The following is a 20,421-nucleotide window of genomic DNA, read 5'->3' as shown; positions in this document are numbered from 1 at the left end:
CTTCAACTAGCTGTGTAACTTTGTGCAAGTCACTTTTCACTCTGGCATCAGTTAAATGAAGGGCCAGGCTGGAAGATCTTTAAGGTATCACTTAGCTTTTGCAGGTGAAAACTCAAATATAGTTTTACTGTATTATATTAGAGGTGTGCTAGCTCATGAACATGAAGCTCAGGTTCAATCAATGACGCCCTTTATTGAGTACTTAATACGGATCAAGCGCAGATCTAAATGCTACACATAATACTGCATTTAGTAACACTAACTTCTCTTGTCTTCATTTTACATATGGGATCAGATAGCTAATGTTCTTGACCAGCATGTTTCCTATGCTATTGTTTCCTTCAGTAGTTTTAAGAGGCATCTGTGTGACAGCTGAAGTGACAGCTGAAGCTATGGACTGAGTTAGCTAATAGCGAATTCAGGATTAGATCCACAACTAACTCCTTAAAAGAGAGCTCATTATCAAATCATTCCTACCAAAACTGGTGATCATTGCTTTCTGATTTCTGTATTCACTTATTCATTCATGCAACAAATATTTATTGAATATTTACTATGTGGCCGGCACTGTTCTAGGTACTAAGGATACATTAGAGAATCTAGCAGACAAGCAAACACAATTGGCCCCCAGTATCCACCGGGACTGATTCCAGGACCTGTTGTATACTCCTTTTAATGCCTGAGAGGTCTGTTGTAATACTGTTTCATTCCTGATGCAGGCAATCTGTGTCTTCTGCCAGTCTTGCTAGAGGTTTGTCAATTTCATCTTCTCAAATAAACAGTTCCTTGTTTCACACATTTTCTCTATTGTTTTTGTTTTCAATTTTATTGATTTCTGCTCTTATCTTTTTTCTTTCCCTCTGCTTGCTTTGGGTTTATTTTGATCCTCTTTTTCTAGGGACTTTTAAAGTAGGAGCTTGGGTTATTGATTTGACACTTTGCCTCTTTTCTAATAAATGCATTTAGTGCTATACATTTTTCTCTCAGCACTGCTTTAGCTGTGTCCCAAATATTTTAATAAGTTACATTTTCTTTCAGGTTAAATTTTTTAAAATTATTTTTCATTGATTTTTTTACTGAAATATCCTCTTTTGACACATGAATTATTTGCAGTTTGTCATTTCACTTCCGAATGTTTAAAGATTTTCTGCTCCCTTTCTGTTATAGTTTCTACTTTGATTCTATAGTGGCTGGAGAACTCACTATAATTTCAACTTTTATAAATTTGCTGAGGCTTAGTTTATGGCCCAGGATATTGTCTGTTTTGGTATACGTTCAGTGGCCATTTGAAAAGAATGTGTTTATGTGCTCTTGTTGGGCAAAGTGTTCTATAAATGCTGATTAGTCTTCTGGTTGATGGTATTGTTGAGTTCTACATCCTTCTTGATTTTCTGGTTGTTCTATCAACTGTTGAGATGGGGGGTGTGAAGTTCCTAGCAATAACTGTGGGTTTGCCTATTTCCCTTTTAGTTCTATCAGTTTTTGCTTCACATATTTTGCAACTCTGTTTGGTTCAAACACATTTAATATTCCTGTATCTTCTTGGTGAACTGATATTTTTTGTCATATAATCTTTACCTCTGGTATTTTCCTTTGCTCTGAAGTCTATTTTATCTGATAATATAGCCACTCCTGCTTCTTTTAGTTAATGCTGACATGATGTATCTTTTCCTATTCTTTTACTTACCAACTACCTATATTGTTATGTTTGAAGTTTCTGGTAGACAGGATACAGTTAGGTCTTTTATTTTAAAATCGATTCTGCAAATCCTCATCTCTTAATTGGTATTTTTAGACCACTTACATTTATTATGACTATTAATATGCTATAGCTTATAGCTTTCTCATTTTTTTTCACTTCCTGTTTTACATTTCTGTTTTCTTTTTCCTGCTTTCCAATGGTTTACTTGAACACTTTAAAGGATTCCATTTTGATTTATCTATAATGTTCTAAGTGTATCTCTCTGTACAGAGTTCACAGTTGTTGCTCTGGGTATTACATCATAAATACATGGCTTCTAGTCTAAAGGGTCATTTTACCTGCATATACAGTGATGTATAGAAACTATCTCCCTTTACAATCTTTTGCCCTTCTTGTTTTATAATTGTCTTATTTCCTCTAAATACGTTTAAAACCACATCAGATAGTGTTACAATTTTTGCTTCAACCATCTAACAAAATTTAGAAAATTTATGCAGGAAAAGAAAGTCTACTGTATATACCCACAGTTTGCTTACTGTCTTCTTTTATCCTTCTTGATGTTTTGAGATTCCTTCTTTAAGTTTTTTCTTTCCGTTTAGGGTATTTCCCTTAGACATAACTTTGGAATAGGTCTACTGGTGACAGATTCTCTTATTTTCTTTTTTCTAAAAATGTCTTCATTGACCTTTTATTTCTGAAAGATATTTTTGCTGGATATAGAATTATCAATTGACACATCTTTACTTTCAGCACTTAATGATATCATGGCACTTCCTTCTAGGCTCTATAGTTTCTCATAATAAGTGTCTTAGAATTGTTTTCCCTCTATTTCTCTCTTGCTGCTTTTAAGATTTGTTTTTCCTATCGTTTCTGTAAGTTTGACTAGAACGTCTCTTTGTCTGGACTTCTTTGACTTTATTCTATTATCAAAGTTCACAGAGCTGCTTAAATTTGTATGTTTGTACCTACCAATTTGGGGGAGTTTTCAGCCCTTATTTCTTCAAGTACTTTTCCAGCACTACTTCCTTTTTTCCTTTAAGGACAAAAATCTTAGATCTTTTGTTATAGTTCCACAGGTACCTGAGGCTGTGTTTATTTCTTTTTAAAATCCATCTTCTTAGTTTGCTCAGATTTGGTCATTTCTAATGTTCTGTCTTCAGGTCACTGATTGTTTCTTCTACCCTCTCCATTTTTCTGGTAAGCCCAGCAACTGAGACTTTTTTTTTTTGGAGGGGTTTTGATCATATTTTTAATACTAAAATTTCCATTTGGTCCTCCCTCTATTTCTATTTCTTTGCTAAGACTATTTTTTCATTTGTTTCAAACATATTTGTAATTGTATATTGAAGAATTTTTACCATAGCTACTTTAAAACCTTTGTTGGACAATTCTAACGTCTACCATCTCAGTGTTATCAGCATCTATTAATTGCCTTTGTTCATTTAGTTTGAGATTTTTCAGGTTCTCAGTATGTGATCTTCGATTGAAATTTGGACTTTTTAGTTATTGTGTTACGAGATTATGGATCTCATTTAAAGTTTGTTTTACCAGGCTTTTTATGACATCACTCTAACAGGGGAAGTAATGAGATGTTGCTGCCCCATTAATGCCAGGAAGAGGTAGCAGTCCAGATTACCCACTTCATCTCTGTGACACCCTTGGTGGGGAAGGATCCTCATGACACCCATGCTGAAGAAAAGTGGGAGTTTCAGCTCTCCACTAGACCCACTGGGTCTAGTGATTCCCCAGACAGCAGGAGAAAGAATGATTTATTACTGCTCCCCATGTGGCCTCCACTGACACCACAGTGTCAGGTATGGCCTCTGTTGACACTACAAGGGGTAGGCAATAGTGAAAGTCCTGATTCTGCACTAGGACTTCTCTGACACTACCCAAGTTGGGAAGAAGTGGGGCACCTAATTACTGCCAGTTGAGGGTAGAAACCTAGGCTCCCAATGTCATCTCCAATGCCAGTATAGCAAGGGTAGGGGAAGCCCTTGCTATTGCCAAGGTAGGATATACATCCTGGTTCCCTACCTGACCTTCTCTGGTATTATCCTGGCTGGAAGTTAGGGTTCCTCATTACAGTCCGGGGAAAGTGGGAAGTCTAGGTGCTCCACTGCTCTTTGCTGGTATGGGTGGACATGGTACCAGTTTTTACTACAGTATTTAGATGGAGTAGAACCGTTATTATCTAAACTCAATAGGCTACTAGGCTGCTGTTTTCCTAGGGCTTTGCCTAGAGAGAACAGGCTTCTTATTGTCTATACCAAGTAGCCAGTTTCTTCAGCATCAAGCCTGGGATATATTAGGCAAAATGAAAACCCAGTGAACATACTACAGTCAGTCCTTGGGTCCCAACGTCCTGATATACCTTTCTTCCATCTTTTAGAGCCTTATGTTTGTTTTATATGTAATGTTGAGATTTTTGTTTTACTTATCAGGAGGGACTGGGAAAAGTACAATTTACTCCATTTTCCTGAAAGCAGAAGTCTTTTGGCTGCTTTTAAGATTTTCTTATTGCTAGTTTTAAGTAATCTGAATCTATGTGCCTTGGTATAATTTTCTGCACATGTGGCTTAGTGAGATTCTTGGATCTATGGATTTATACTTTTCATGAAATCTTAGAAATTGAGCCATTATTTCTTCAATTTTTTTTAACTGTCCCTGTCTCCTTTCAGAGTTCAATTATCTGATATTATCCCACCATGTGATACAGCCATCTTTTTCTTGTCTTTTTTCTCTTTGTATCTCATCTTGGATAGTTTCTCTCACTGTATCTTCAATTTAGCTATTATCTTTTCTTCTGCAGAGTCTAATCTACTTCAGGTATACTTTTCCATTTAGATTGTATTTTTCAGCATTGGAATCTTTTCTTAAAAATATTTTCCACATTCTTCATTATGTTCAAGGTTTCCCTTAATTTTTTAAGCATATGGAGTATATTCAAATGGCTTAATGACTTTGCTTATTCTATAATTTCTAGGTCTGTTTCTATTGATCTTTTCCTCCATTATGAAATAAATTTTCCTGCTTCTTTGAACACCCAGTCATTTTTTAAAATTAGTTTTTATATTTTAGAGCAGTTTTAAGTGCAAGTAATATTTAACAAAGTACAGAGCGGCCCTATCCTCACATACCCAGAGACTCCCCCACTATCAACATTTCACACCAGAATGGAACATTTGTTACAACTCATGAAACTACATGGACATATCATTATGACCAAAAGTCCATAGGTTATAGTTCACTCTTGGTACTGTACATTCTATGGATTTTGACAAACATATACTGGCATGTATCCACCATTATAGTATCACAAAGAACAATTTCAGTGCCCTCAAAATCCAATGTGCCTCACCTATTCATTGCACCCCACTCTTCTAACCCTTGGCAACCACTGATCTTTTCAATGTCTCCATAGTTTTGCCTTTTCCAGAATGTCATATAGTTGGAAACCTGTCTTTTCAAACTGGCTTCTTTCAGTTAGTAATAGACATTTAAGGTCCTCCACATCTTTTCATGGCTTGATAGCTCATTTCTTTTTAGGGCTAGATAATATATCATCGTCCAGATGTACCACAGTTTATTTAACCATTTACCTACTAGAGAGCATCTTGGTTGCTTCCAAGTTTGGGGATCAGGAATAAAGTTGCTAGCAACATTTCTGTGCAGTTTGTTGTGCAAACATAAGTTTTCAACTCTGTGGGGTAAATACCAAAGAGTATAATTGCTGGGTCACATAATAAGACTGTTCAGTCTTGTAATAAACTGCCAAACTATCTTCTAAAGAGGCTGTACCATTCAAGTCCTGTTGTACCACATCCTCACCAGCAACTGGTGTTGTCAGTGTCTTGGATTTGGCCACTCTAACAGTTGTGTAGTGGTATCTCACTGTTGTTTGAATTTGTAATTCCCTAACGACATGTTGATTGTCTTTTCATATGATTGTCATATACCTCTTCTTTGGTAAGATGTCTATTAAGGTTGTTGGCCCATTTTAAAATCAAATTGTTTTCTCATTGTTGAGTTTCATAGTTCTTTGTGTATTTTAGATAACAGTCCTTTGTATATTGTGGATAACAGTCCTTTACCATATGTGTCTTGAGCAAATATTTTCTCCCAGTCTATGGCTTCTCTTCTCATTCTCTTGAGAGTGTCTTTTCAGGGTGCAAATTTATTTCAATGAAATCTAATTTATTTCTTCCATGTATCACGTCTTCAATGTTATATCTAAGTCATCACCAAACCCAAGGTCATCTAAGTTTTTCCCTACATTATCTTCTAGGAGTTTGATAATTTTAAGTTTTACATTTAGGTCTACAATCTGTTTTGTATTAATTTTTGTGAAGGCTGTATGGTCTGCGTCTGGATTTTTTTTTTTTTTGCATATGCACATCCAGTTGTTTTAACATCATTTTTAAAAGACCATTTTTCTCTGTTGTCTTTTGTCCTCTGTCAAAGACCAGATGACTGTATTTGTATGGGTCTATTTCTCAACTCTGTGGTCTATTCCAGTGATCTATTTGTCTATTCTTTTTGCCAACAGATGCTGTCTTGCTTACTGTACCTTTATAGTCAGTCCTCCAACTTTGTTCTTCTTCAATATTGTATTGGCTATTTTAGGTCTTTTTCCTCACTATATAAACTTTAGAATCAGCTTGTTGATATCCAAAAAATAACTTGCTGGGGTTTTGATTGGAATTGTACTGAGTCTGTAGACCAAGCTGGGAAGAACAGACATCTTGACAACATAAAGTCTTCCTCTCCCTGAACATGAAATATCACTCCATTCATTCTTCTAATCAAATGTTCAGAGTTTTGTTCATCAGATCTTCATATAGATCTTGTATATATTTTTTAAGCATTTCATTGGGAGTATGCTAATGTAAAAAATGTTTTTAATTTCAGATTCCACTTGTTCATTATTGTTATATAGGAAACTGATGGTCATTTGCATATTAACTTTTTCTCCTGCAACTTCACTGTAATAGCTGACTAGTTCCAGTAGCTTAGTATTTCAGATTTTCTGCACAATGATACATCTGCAAGCAAAGACAGTTTTATTTCTCCCTTCCAAATTTGTATGTCTTTTATTTCCTTTTCTTGTCTTATTATATTAGCTAAGACTTCCAGTACAATGTTGAAAAGGAGTTGTATGGGGTGATATCCTCGCCTTGTTCCCTGATCTTAGTGGGAGAGCTTTTTGCTTTTTACCATTCAGTGTGACGTTAGCTGCAGGTTTTTTAATAGATGTTCTTTGTTGAGGTAGTTTCACTCTATTCATATTTTGCTGAGAGTTCTTATCAAGGATTAGTGTTGGATTTGATCAAAAAGCCTTTTCTGCATCTACTGATAAGATATAATTTTTCTTCTTTGGCTTATTGATGTGATGAATTACATTAATTCATTTTCTGATGTTGAAACTGACTTGCATGCCTGGAATAAATCTGACTTGTTCATGGTATATTATTCTTTTTATGCTCCCTGTTGATTTCAATTTGCTAATATTTCATTGAGGATTCTTGCATCTTTGTTCAGGAGAGAGTTTGGTCTATAGTCTTCTTGTAATGTCTTTGCTTGGATTAGGTATTAAGGTAACACTGTCCTTATAGAATGAGTTAAGACTCCCTCTGGTTCTATTTTCTAGATATTACTCTACTTTGGCAAGAAGAGAAACCCCAGACTACCTAAATATGATTCTTGGCTCCTCTGCCTACTGGCTGTCCAAAACTTGAACCAATTTCTCAGTGCTTTCTCATTAATGAGTGTCTTCTCACTTATAAAATAGGAATAATAATTATCTAACTTCTATGATTGTTGACAAAATTCAAAGAAATTATATATAAACTGTTTTTCCCAATAAATTAAATATAAATTTGCATCTTGCCTCTCTTTCACTTCAAATTCTGTAGATTCTCATTTACAAATCTGAAATCTATTTTAATATATCTGCTATATTTAATATGAAAACTAGTACTCTGATTAATGCTGTCAGGTACTAACAGCACTAATACCATTAATTTGAGTATTTTATGTGTCAGGCATTATGGTAAACATTTTGCACATGAAGTTTCAAGTTCCCACATCTTTGTTTTTAAAATCAACTTAGAAATAAAATAAAATAAAATAAAGTTAGCTTATCTTTTAATATTCCTAATTCTAAATTTCCCCTTTTCCCTGTATGTTTTTTGAATTGACTTTTCCTTATCAATGATGGAATACAAAAACATCCTCATTCATTTACACTAAGAAGAAGGGAGCATGTAAATTATTTGCAGATTTGAAGTTCTTATTTCAATTTCACTTCAGAAGTCACCATCTCCTTTCCTTATACGACTTGTTTTCTCCTAGTCAGAGAAAGACAATTCTAAGAACTGCTTTCTCCCCGTGACTATGTACCTGCCCCAGACATGGACATGGAAGGATCAGGGGATGGGATACAAGAACTGCTGGAAAATGAGGTGATGTTCACTCAGCATCTTTAGAAGAATTCCTACTCAAACTGAACAAGAAAACAGGGATAATAAAACATGCCTTTTTCAGGCACTAAGAGTTACCTTGGTCATGGGGGTAAAGATAACTGACTGTGACTGACAGAAAAGGCTACGGCCCAGAGTACCCGAAAGTGGAGCAGTCAGAATGTTGGCAGCGAGGTGCAGGTGGGGGGTGCAGACCCGACACTGAAAACTCTAGCATGCTAAAGTAAAGGACAAGATCATCTACTCAAGAAATTTAAGCATGTGGAGTTTTAAATAATGATAATAGCAGCTAGCATCTGTTGAATGCTTACTATGTGCTAGTTACTTATCTAAGCACTTTACAGATACTAATTTATTAAATTCTCACAAAAACTTCTTGAGACAGGTACTGCTGATAACACCATTTTACAGATGAGGACACTGATGCAGAGAGTCACAGAGAGGTCAGTTCCCAATATTATGCTAAGTGAATATCTAAAACATTTAAAATTTTACGCACACAAAGTTACATTTTTGAGATATTCTAAACTGCCTTCACACAAAAAAGTTTAATGAGTAAAATTTCACAAAGCCTTTTTTAAAAGGTTGCCAAAATCAATCCCAGAGAATAATCTGGGAGACTTGTGCCTATGGCAGTGTGGCTCAGTGATCTGAGAAGGGTGCAAGTCAGAGAACTTGGAATATTTTTGATAAAGGAACCACCTGGGCTTAAAGCAGCACTCCGGATAGAACTTCAGAATCTACCAGAACAAAAAGGAAGTGTTTTGGGATGTTTCATGGTATTCACTGACATATGAGTCAGGATAAGGACCTAACACAGAAGCATTATCACTTTCGCGCTACCAGTGCTACAGGGAGAAAACGGCATGTGGTAACAGGGACTCAAAAAAGTTCTCCTTTTTGCCATAGGAACTCTGGCTTCTCACTAGTCCCTGACAAGCCACGGCAGAGGTCAGCCAGTTTGGAAAGCATGACGGAATAATCTCAGAGACCTGTCATTCTGTATTGTGTCACTGACAGTTCACATGATGCTGTACTTACTGCCCCTCTTTCGAGAACTGAAAACCTCTCCACTGAATTATTTTTCCTTCTTTCACTCATTTGGTCAACCAGAATAATCACCTGTACCTAAAACTCTTTGTACTTGTCCTTCATTACTCTGCAGAATATAAAATTAAGAGTCCTAATAAAATGAAAACACAATAGTACTTCTTCTGAATAACAACTATATATGCAACTTCAGAATTTCACCTGTATACAGACCCAGACATAATACGTACTTATATAGCCAAAGGCACTGAGAAATCATGATGTTATCTTTTTCATAAAAATATCTTCTTTCATATACTTTTAAAAATTCAGAATATCAAGAGGGACATATGAATTCCTAGAATGCTTCTCAGGAAAACACTAACGAAATCTGCCTCAAGTATTCCCCTAAGAACCAACACGCTAAAGAACATTTAGTTATTTCTCTGTAGAAGTGAAAATGTACAAGTATTGTGTACGTCTTTAATTAATGCAAGTAAATCCAATTATTCTTGGTGCATCATGCTAATATATTTTACATCAGTTAAAACCATAAAACTGATAGACGGGAAGAGTAGGCTTTACTGTGAAGTTTTACTTCTGTTGCGTGATCTACATCATCTCACTAGTTTTCACTTTAATTGTATAGAGAAACAGCAGTATAAAGATAAGTGATGGAATGAAAGCAGATACCCAATTATCCACTAATTAACATTGCTCCTGCATAATCAACTGGGAAATAGAAAAGAAAGAACGTGGGTCTTATTAGAAAGTTTTGCTTTTCTAGCTTTTACTAATCATGGCTTCTATGCCAGCCATTTATCTTCAGATTTCTAAGAATGTCAAAAGACATTCCAATTAGAAAATTAATGACACCACTGGCACCTTAAAAATTTTAATGACTCTCATTTGGTCTTTCATGGGTGAAAAATAGAATAGTCATCAGATTTCAGAAGCAGGTTTCATTCTTAAAAAAAAAAGCAGTAAAACTAAGAAACTAGAGAATACAAATAATCATTACCAGATAAATATCAACATTAGATTTTAAAAGTATAAAATAAAACACTACTATCCCTAACCTCAGTAGTTACTCTCCGATATACTAAACCTACATTTTAGGCTAGAAATCTTCATCATTCCTTTTTTCCACAAGAAAATTTTTATATGCCGTTCCTTTAAGTGTGTCATAATACAGATTTAAAATCTTTCATAATCATACATAATATAGATTAACTGATCTCTACAAAATTATAGCAGTTAGATGGCCCCTAATTAGTATGGCAACTTCAAATCATTGGTAATTTCAAACTTAAAACTGTGGGTTGAGAGCTGGGGTACCTAAGTTCTACTGTTAATTTGGCTGCTGAGTTTCTGTGAGACCTTGGGCAAGTCACTTAACCTGTGCTTCAGTGTCTCCATTTGAAATGAAGAAAATAAGATATTCCTGCCCCATTTCACTGATTATTATAAAAGTGAGATCATCTGTGAAAAAAAATCATTTAAAGCCATAAATAATTTTTAAATGAAAAAGACTATTACAAACGCTTATAGTTTTCTGGTACTGTGTTATTAATGGACTCAAATGACCCAAAATTCATTTAGCTTCTTACATATCAATCATGGAACAGTGTGTTAACAGATAAATCAGTCTGATCTAACTAGTAAATGGTAAAGGAAGGAGAGTATATATTAACTCTTAATTTCAAATAAAGACAATGCAATAAATATATATAATGAAGATGTGTTTATACATAGAATGATTCTCATAACTAAAGACACCAAGCTATTTTTTTTAACAAATTATACTAGCATTAGATTTCTTACTTGAATATAGCAGTACAAAACTGGTATTTCTCTCTTTCCATCTTGAAAAATTATCTTAAGAGTAACATAAAAAATAAGAAATACAAACCTCATTTTTGGCAAAATTAGGAGATGAACCACAAAATGAGTAGAAAACCACCAAATATAACTGATACAGAATAGGGGGGTAGGCTGTAGGCAGCAAAAGGACAATGTTGCAGTTGTAGATATCAGAAAGAACAAAGTGATGATGAGGGGTACCATCTCAAGGGAGATAGGCACACCCTAAGGTATAAACCCCTTGTTTATATCAGTGGAAACAAGGAACATGGGATTACAACCAGAGCTCTCCTGAATATGATTTGGTTCCAAGAATTAGAGGGGGATAATGCTAAATAAGGAATCTCACAGACAAACTTGTGTTTGCAAAGAGAAGTCTGTCTCTGTGGGTGGAAAGACACTTTGTCTATCTCCACTGATTGGGGCAAAATAAAGGAAGAAAAGAAGAAAATCTAACAGCCAAAAAAGAACATTCACAAGAAAAATGTTGCTGTAGAGGAGATGAAAATCATGACAAACACTTGAATAGTAATTAATAAAACAATTATACAATCAACTCTAAGTGGAGATTTACAAAAAATATATAATCACAGAATTTTACTGACCAGAAGACTAATACCTAAACTAGCACAATCAACTAGTATAATCAATCACTCACCTCTGATTCATATTTTATTTTTTCTTCTTCTAAAATACGTGCAAATTTTTCTTTCTGGTGTTCAAATTCTGATTTGAGAAATGTATGTTCATAGCGAAGTTTATTATACCCAGCTCTATACTTTTCCACTTCCTAAATTAAAAGAAGATTGTAATTTACCACAAATTTATAAATGAAATTTATACTCACTCCGAAAATCACTTTTGGAAAAATAACTATAAATTGTTTCACATTGAGTCATTCTAAAAGTAAAAATAAGCTTAACAGAAGTATAAATAAACCTTGGAAAAGTTCTCATTACAAGTATCCTCCAAACAGAATTAGCACACCCCTGAGAAGGTACCAATAAAGCAAATTACCATTCAATTAATCTTATTCCCTCAGTGATTCTCATAAAAGAAAGGTATATAGCATGTCAAAACTTTTGATCTCTGAACTTAATAAAATATTTAAGAACGTAGCACATATTTCAAAATACAGTTAGATTTAAAAAATTAATTCTATAACAAAATATAAAATAATCCCCTAAATGTCAGATAGGACGAATTCAAAGTTGGTAAAAGATTGTTTGAATATTTAGTACAGTAACTTAAGGTTCAATCAAATATTACAATGATAGTTCAACACAACAGTCTGAAGAATATATGTAGCATCAACTCTTCTGACTAACCAGGAATACATGTAATTTCCTGGTATGCTCCAATTCTGCTTCCTAACACTACAAAAGTTGCTGGCACTCTGAATCTCAATAAGAATGTAGGCATTAGAGCAGAAAGATGAAGGAGACACTATTTCAGCATACATCTGGAAATTAACAAGGAAATACTCAGCTTACTGTGAATCTTAAGTTGAAAGATTTCTCTTCTAAGTCACTTTATAAACCAAGAAAATAGGTTTCCTGATTTTATTAGAGACATACTTGGAGTTTTTTCTTTTTTTTTAATGCTTTTAAGTTAACATACTTAACTTGATCACATACTTTACATTTAAGTGATTTTGTTTCTATCCAAAAATAAAATCTACTCCTAAACGATAATGCTTTGGTTATTAACCAGGAGGATATTCAAAAGATGACTTTATCAAGCCAGGAAGCCATTTATAAAAGGGGATTCCACAACTGTTTTGTGCAAAACAGCATCACTAGACTACAGCTTTTCAAAGGGGTCCATTTCAAAGAGGACAATATTCATCTGTATGTATAAGGACCAGTATATTTATTAAACAAGGTAACAAATATAAAATGTCTAGCATAGTACCTAATGTACTCAACATCTGTCATCTTTTCCTATTACCTTTACTCAACATTCAGTCACATTACACCAACATTTCGTATGAGGAGACTGATCTCAATCTGAAGAGAAACAAATTTTTACTTTTCTGAGGTTGGATGAAATTCATTTTTTCATTCAGCAAGTATTAACTGAGCACCTGTCATATGCTAGAAAGTGTTTTAGGAACTTGAAATATAACAGTGAACAAAACAGATTCCTCCTCTCAGGCAATTTACATTCTAGAGGTGGTAAAAGAAAAAATTTAAAATAAGCACGATAAATATTATATAGCATATTACAATACTATAAATACTAGAGAAAAAGAAAATGTAGAGCTGCGTAAATGGGAATCCAAAAGTTTAAGGAGCAGTAGGTTAGGTTGCAATATTAAATGGAGACAAGGGTTGGTCAAAGCAGGCCTCATTGAGAAGGTGACATTTCAGCAGACTCAAAAGAGATGAGGAAATTGGCAAAGAGATACATGGCAGGAGGAACAACTAGGGCAACGACTGAACTGCACCATTTCTGGAGTGCCAAAGAAACAGCAAGGGAGCCAGTGTGGATGAAGGAATGGGATCTGATCCTGCATAGTCTTAGAGGCCACTATAAGGACACTGAGTAAGAAGGGAAGCTAAGCAGGGCCTTTCAGCAGGAGAATGATACTTTTAAACAAGTCTTTCTCAGTCACATGAAGATAAAGGCATAGTCCTTCTATACAAATTACTTACTTCATCCAGGTTCCTAAAACGTTCTCTCATTGGAGTTTCTAGTTCTTGTTGTATTTGGGCTCGTAACAATTCCAACTTCTGTGGAGTTAATACCTAATATACAGAGAAACACAAACAATTCTAAATAAGATATCACAAATAGTAAATTTAAGAATTAGACAAATTTTAAAGCCTAATTATGACATAAATTCAACTAATAGAAATTTCAAAATACACCTAATTTTACAATAATTATCATATAAATAGAACTATCATTTGAAACAATACTTAAAGAAACTCAGTTTCAGGCTCTCAGAGATGTCCAAAATTCCATTCACATGAGGTAAAGGCAATCACTAATTATTATTATTATTACTGCTTTGTTAGGAATAACTATGTTGGCATCTAAGGTTATTTTGTTGGATACAGTGGTTGAGTGTATTTTCTAAAGCAAGCAAAATAAAGATGTAATAATTTGGTATATCATAGGAAATTCTTCAGGCTTACTTTCAGTCAGAAAAAGCAGATTTTTACTCTGACCACCAAAATTAATTTAGACTCCTCCCTGTTATACTCTTGTAGAACTCATATTTCAGTAATAAGTATTTATGTAAGCTCCTTAAGAGAACACATAGCCTTTATTCACCATGTGTTCCCAACACCTTGCACTACTGCCTGGCACATAGGAAATACTCAATTACTTACTGAGAGCGCCGAATCCTAACCACTAGACCACCAGGGAACATCTCAGTTACTTACTGAATGAATTAGTTAATGAGTATCAGTTGTCAGAAAAAAAAAAACCCTCTAGTTTGTATTTACATTAATCTCTACCAACTAAGAGTAACAGTCAGCTTAATTCATTCATTTATTCATCAATTCTCCAAATATTCCAAACATTCTACTGAATGAATGCCTACTATATATGAAACACTGGGCAACATGCCACAATCTACATAACACACCGTTCTAAATTCCTTACATGTATTAATTTAATACCCAGAACAATCCAGAATGTACCTACATTATCATCCCCTTTTTACAGAAACGAAGCACACACAGTTTAACTTTCTAAGGATCACAAAAACTCACAGGAATTATATCTCTCCCCATAAAAACTTCAAATTTTCAAATGAAAAATAACTTACACATGCAAATAACTACAAAAATTGGCAATAAAGGCTTACCAGACAGGTAAAGACAAACAGAAGACATTTAGGACTGAAAGAATGGCACAAAGGAATGGGAAAACTAAAGCTTAGGTAGAACACAAAACCAAACAATAAGTAAACTATTAAATCCCCTGGGAAGAAAAATGATTCTCAAAGGTGAGCTAAAGGCATTTCAGATGGAGCCACACTAAGCACGATAGGAAATTTAGCATCCTGAGTCCCTGTGTTAATGCTGGCAGCAATCTCTAGATTGTGACAAACAAGGCCTTGCTGACCCATTTCCAAACATCACCTAGGAGAGCTGCATCCTGGCTGAAAATAAAAGGGAGAGAGGTAGGAGCCACAGAGTGGAAGGTTCCTGAGTACCACATTCACACTCCTATAATTTACTCAGTATTCAACAGTATTTATTTAAATTCTAGTTTTACTTAAAATAAATAAATATAATCACATAAATAAAATAATTTTAACAAAATTAATGATAACATTAAAAAACAAAGTCTTCTCACTTCATCCTTCAGTTTTCCTCTTAGGAAGCAACAACTGTTAAGTTTCTTACATATCCTTTTTGAAATAATCCATAGATATATAAGCATATAAACCACTTTTAATTTTTACATAAAGAAAGGCATACTATACACATTTTTGTGTATCTTGCTTATTCACTGAAGGTTGTTAAGCTTAAGAATGGCATCATATGTATATTTTAGAAAGAAGCAAGATAAATCAAAAGTTTTGGTGGGAAAGAATTGGTGGCTGTGGGAAGAAGAGGCAGTGAACGGAGCCAGAGGAACCAGATAGAAAGCTCCTGTATAATAAGGTTTATGATGTCAAGAGTCTGTGATAGTTTTGAGGCCAAAGAAAGAATGGGTGGTAATTAAAAGAGAATAATATGTAAATTTTATTTGAATCCTATTTCAAACAAGCCAACTTCAAAAATAATAAACAAGCAAAAACTAGGATAAAGTTAGGGACATCTGAACAAAGATGCACTATTAAGAGGTATTAAAAAATAAGTACTGTTAGGTTTGGAAATAGTACTGTGGCTATGCTTTTGAGGGATTGTCTTGGTATATAATAGAGATATATAGTAAAATATTTAGGGGTGAGATAATATGATTTGCTTCAAAATAATCCAGAGGGGTTGAGAGACAGAGGGGAAGCACTCGAAGATAAAACAAGCCAGGCTCAGAGATGACAGTTATTGATGCTGGGTGATAGGTACATGGGGATGTATCATACTACTCTCTATACTTTTGTACTTGAGATTTCCATCATTAAAAGTTAATCAAAAATAAAAGTGCTTCCAATTCCAGCAGTTGGAATAGAGACCAGCTTTACCCTGCTCCTTGAAACAAATGAAAGACTGAACAAAAATCAAACAACAGTTTTCAAGACACTGGACATAATGAAGTGGCAAAGCTCGCTAAGAAACAGAAAACATAGAAGTGAACTTCACAAAAGCTTCTGGGCCATGGCAAAGGAAGGGATATTCAGGCAGAGTCTGATGGACTCCCTAACTTGTAGAGATGATACCCAGAATCCAGGGAGACTAGTGTGGCTAGAGTCACAAGACAGAGTAACAGAAAGGAGGGTAGCAAAAAAAAGAAAATTATGAAGATCTGCAAAAGGTTCCTCTTGACTCATTCAGCAGAGTACTGATCAGCACATGCATGTAAGGAAAATACCTGAGGCCAGGCGAAAAGCCACCTGAAAGGATTAGAGGGAAGAGTACTCAGAGTTCACAGTTCCTTTTCCCAAAAGCCAGAATGAAAACTTCATCTTAGAGTTATGAGTAGAGTACTCAGAAGGGTCTCAGTAGTGGGAAATTATTAGCACTAAACACCAATCTGCTCCCACTTAACAAATCTTAGAAGCAAGCCCCAGAAAGTCAAAACTATTTCCAAGTAACTGTCCCAGACAAAGCCCAAGAAAATTAATCAGAATATAAAAATATTTAGCACTCAGCAAAGTAAAATTTACAATACCTAGCATCCAATAAACATTTACAGGCATAAAAGACTTAAGAAAAAATTTAACCAAGGAGGTGAAAAACCTACATAGTGAAAACTGTAAGACACAGATGAAAGAAATGGAAGATACCAAAAACATGAAAAGATACTCTATGTTCATGGATTGGAAGAATTAATATTGTTAAAAAGTCCATACTACCCAAAACAATCTACAGATTCAAAGAAGTCCCTATCAAAATTTCAATGGCAGATTTCACAGAACCAGAATAAATAATTCTAAAATCTGTATGGTACCACAAAAGACCCTAAGTAGCCAAAACAATCTTGAGAAAGAAGAACAAAGCTGGAGGTATCACACTCCCTGATTTCAAACCACACAACAAAGGCATAGAAATCAGAACAGTGTGGTACTGGCACAAAAACAAATACACAGATCAAAGGAACAGAACTGAGAGCCCAGGAAATAACCCACAGATATATGGACAATTAGTCTATGACAAAGGAGCAAAGAAATACAATGGAGAAAGGACAGTCTCTTCAATAAACTTTGTTGGGAAAACTAGACAGCTACATGCAAAGAATAAAACTAGGCCACTATTCCACAGCATACACAAAATTAACTTCAAATGGATTAAAAACTTGAAATTTAAAATCTGAAATCATAAAAGCCTAGAAGAAAACACAGGTGGTATCTTCCTTATTGACACTGGTCTTAGCAGGGTTAGACACCAAAGGAAAGGAAAACAAAAGCAAAAACAAATGGAACTATATCAAACTTAAAAGCTTCTCCACAGCAAAGGAAGCCATCGTCAAAACAAAAGTCAGCCAACTAAATGGCAGAAGATATTTGCAAATCATATATCCAATAAAAGTTAATATCCAAAATATATAAAGAACTCATATAACTCAATAACAAAACACCCAAGCAACCCAATTTAAAAATGGGCAGAGGGTCTTAGGCATTTTTCCAAAGAAGACATATAACTAGCCACAGACACATGAAAAGATGCTCAACATCACTAATCATCAAGAAATTGAAAATCAAAACCACACTGAGATATCACCTCACATCTATCAGAAACAATAATTATCAAAAGAACAACATATAATAAGTGTTGGTGAGAACATGGAGTAAAGGGAATCCTGTTGCACTCCTGATGGGAGTGTAAACTGGTGAAGCAACTACGGAAAACAGCATAGAGGTTCCTCAAAAAATTAAAAATAGAACCACCATATGATCCAGTAATTACACCTCTGAGTATTTATCTGAAGAGCACAAAAACACTAATTCAAAAATATATACAAATCCCTATGTTCACTACAGCATTATTTACAATAGTCAAGATATGGAAACAACCTGAGTATCCAGTGATGGATGAATGGATAAATAGAACGTGGTATATACACACAATGGAATATTAGTCATAAAAGAAAGAAATCCTGCCATTTGTGACAACATGGTTGGACCTTGATGGTTTTATAATAAGTAAAATAGATGGAGAAAGACAAATACAATACGATTTCATTCATATGTGCAATCGAACATACACACATACCAATGAACAAACACACAGATACAGAGAAAAGATTAGTGGTTACCAGTGGAGAAGAGGGTTGGGGGTGGGCAAAACTGATGAAGGGGTCAACTGTATGGTGATGGATGGTAACTAGACTTGTGGCGGTGATCACTCTGTACTGTATATAGATGTTGAACCATGCTGCTGTACATCTGAAGCTTAAATACAAGAATAACTTTTTAATATACCAGAATGAAAAGCCTGAAAATACTACCCACAGTAAATATGGAAAGAAAACCAATCAACACGAACCCAGAAGTGATACAGATGCTAGAATTACCAAAAACATTAAAATAATTATAACTGAATTCCATATAAAGCTAGAGTAAAGACTCAACATCATAAGGAAAGTATGAGAAAGACCAAAATTGGACTTCAGGAAAAATATTACAATTTCTGGGATGAAAAATGCACTATTGGATTAATGGCAGATTAGACACTGCAGGAGAAAAGATCAAAGAACTTGAAGACATGACAACAGAAACCACCCAAAATGAAACAAGGAGACAAAAAAGATTAAAAATGAACAAATGAGGTGGGGCAACAGCTCAGTGGTAGAGTGTATGCCTAATGTGTACAAGGTCCTGAGTTCAATCCCCAGTACCTCCATTACAATAAATAAAAATAAAATAAACAGAACATCAATGAGCTATGGGAGAACTTTAAGTGGCCTAATAGCTGACTCCCTGAAGGAGATAGGAGGCAAAAAAAAATGTTTTGAGAAGTAGTATCTAAAAATTTTCTAAATTTGATGAAAAGTATAAACCCAGACACCCAAGAAGCTCAATAAATCCCAAGCACCAGGAACATGAAGAAAAGTACCAAGGCATGTCAATCAAATTGCTGAAAAGCTGCAATAAAGAAAAAAAACCTTAAAAGCTGCCAAGAAAAAAAGACACTGCAAAAACAGAACAAAGATAAGGATGACAGCAAATATGTGAAACAAAAGAGCAATATCTTTAAGTATTAGGGGAAAAACTGTCAATCTATAATTTAATACTCAGCAAAAATATCTTTAAATAATTTCTTTTATAAAAGCTGAAAAAATTTCTCACCAGTATTTCTGCACTATAAGAAATGTTAAAATCTTAAGATGGTAGGAAAATGATACTGATGGAAATACGGATCTACACAAAGGGAAAAAACAACACTGGAATTGGTAACTACACAGGAGACTTGTGACTTATGAGGTCTCCGATAACAAAAAAAATCTTATGATTAGAGACTCTTTTATCTCATAAGAATTTTATTAAAAACAAGCACACATAAAAAAACTATTTTCCTCCCCTCTCCCTCAAAGCCAACATACACTAAAGGAATAGAATCAGAGGATTATCCCAACGCCATTTTAGGAGGAAGTTATGCTGTGTCTTAGACTTCTAATGGAATACTGCCACTATTTGTCTCAAAAGAAGCTTAAAAAATGCTTTATCATGTAACTGTCTATGTGTCATTACCTATATTAAATCTATAAAAGTAAGTCATATTAGCACTACAAGATTTATCATATTAATACAAAATAGACCAATATTTTCCAAAGAATGTTTTAATTTAAGAGGGCAAATATTGTAGTGCCAGAGATTCTTAAAAACTCGACCAACTGAGTAGTAAATTTTGCTCTGAGCTTCCTAGATAAATAAATGGGAAACATACTGGATTACATAGTTTTTGTTGCCTGGCACAAAGAAAGTACATACATTTTTGGTAAAGTAATTTTTAAAAATTTTTGTCAGAAATCTATAAAACAAATCCCGTATTTTTAAAAAAGGTTTTGCTAGTATATTACATAATGATGATACAATAACAACAGCTAACACATTCTAATCACTCACCACATCAAAGCACTGTACTAACACTTTCTATGCATTCTCATTGCATCTTTACAATCACCCTATGAGCTAGGCACTATTATTATTCCTATTCACTACCACTACACAAATGACACAGAAATCTTCTTCAGATGGATGTGTTTTATATTGCTATTTCT

At 34.4% G+C, this 20,421-nt stretch overlaps 1 protein-coding gene across 10 annotated transcripts in view; it reads right to left on the bottom strand.

Moving 5' to 3' along the window:
• CEP83 (centrosomal protein 83) overlaps window positions 1-20,421 on the bottom strand; it is a 156,889-nt gene that overhangs the window by 54,446 nt on the left and 82,022 nt on the right. For all 10 annotated transcript variants that reach the window (XR_001365295.2, XR_001365296.2, XR_004324734.1 and 7 more), the window contains exons 4-5: window positions 13,734-13,826; window positions 11,735-11,866 (exon numbers count right to left, since the gene is read on the bottom strand). Coding sequence is in view for 1 of the 10 variants with exons in the window: in XM_006179875.3 (XP_006179937.2) it covers window positions 11,735-11,866; window positions 13,734-13,826 (225 nt within the window). In the remaining 9 variants the exon portion in view is untranslated. The remainder of the gene's footprint in view (window positions 1-11,734; window positions 11,867-13,733; window positions 13,827-20,421) is intronic.

The sequence above is a fragment of the Camelus ferus genome, chromosome 12, assembly GCF_009834535.1.
Source record: "Camelus ferus isolate YT-003-E chromosome 12, BCGSAC_Cfer_1.0, whole genome shotgun sequence".
NCBI classification, from domain to species: Eukaryota; Metazoa; Chordata; class Mammalia; order Artiodactyla; family Camelidae; genus Camelus; species Camelus ferus.
The sequence above is the reverse complement of the archived record's forward strand: the minus strand, read 5'-3'. Positions and strand labels throughout refer to the sequence as shown.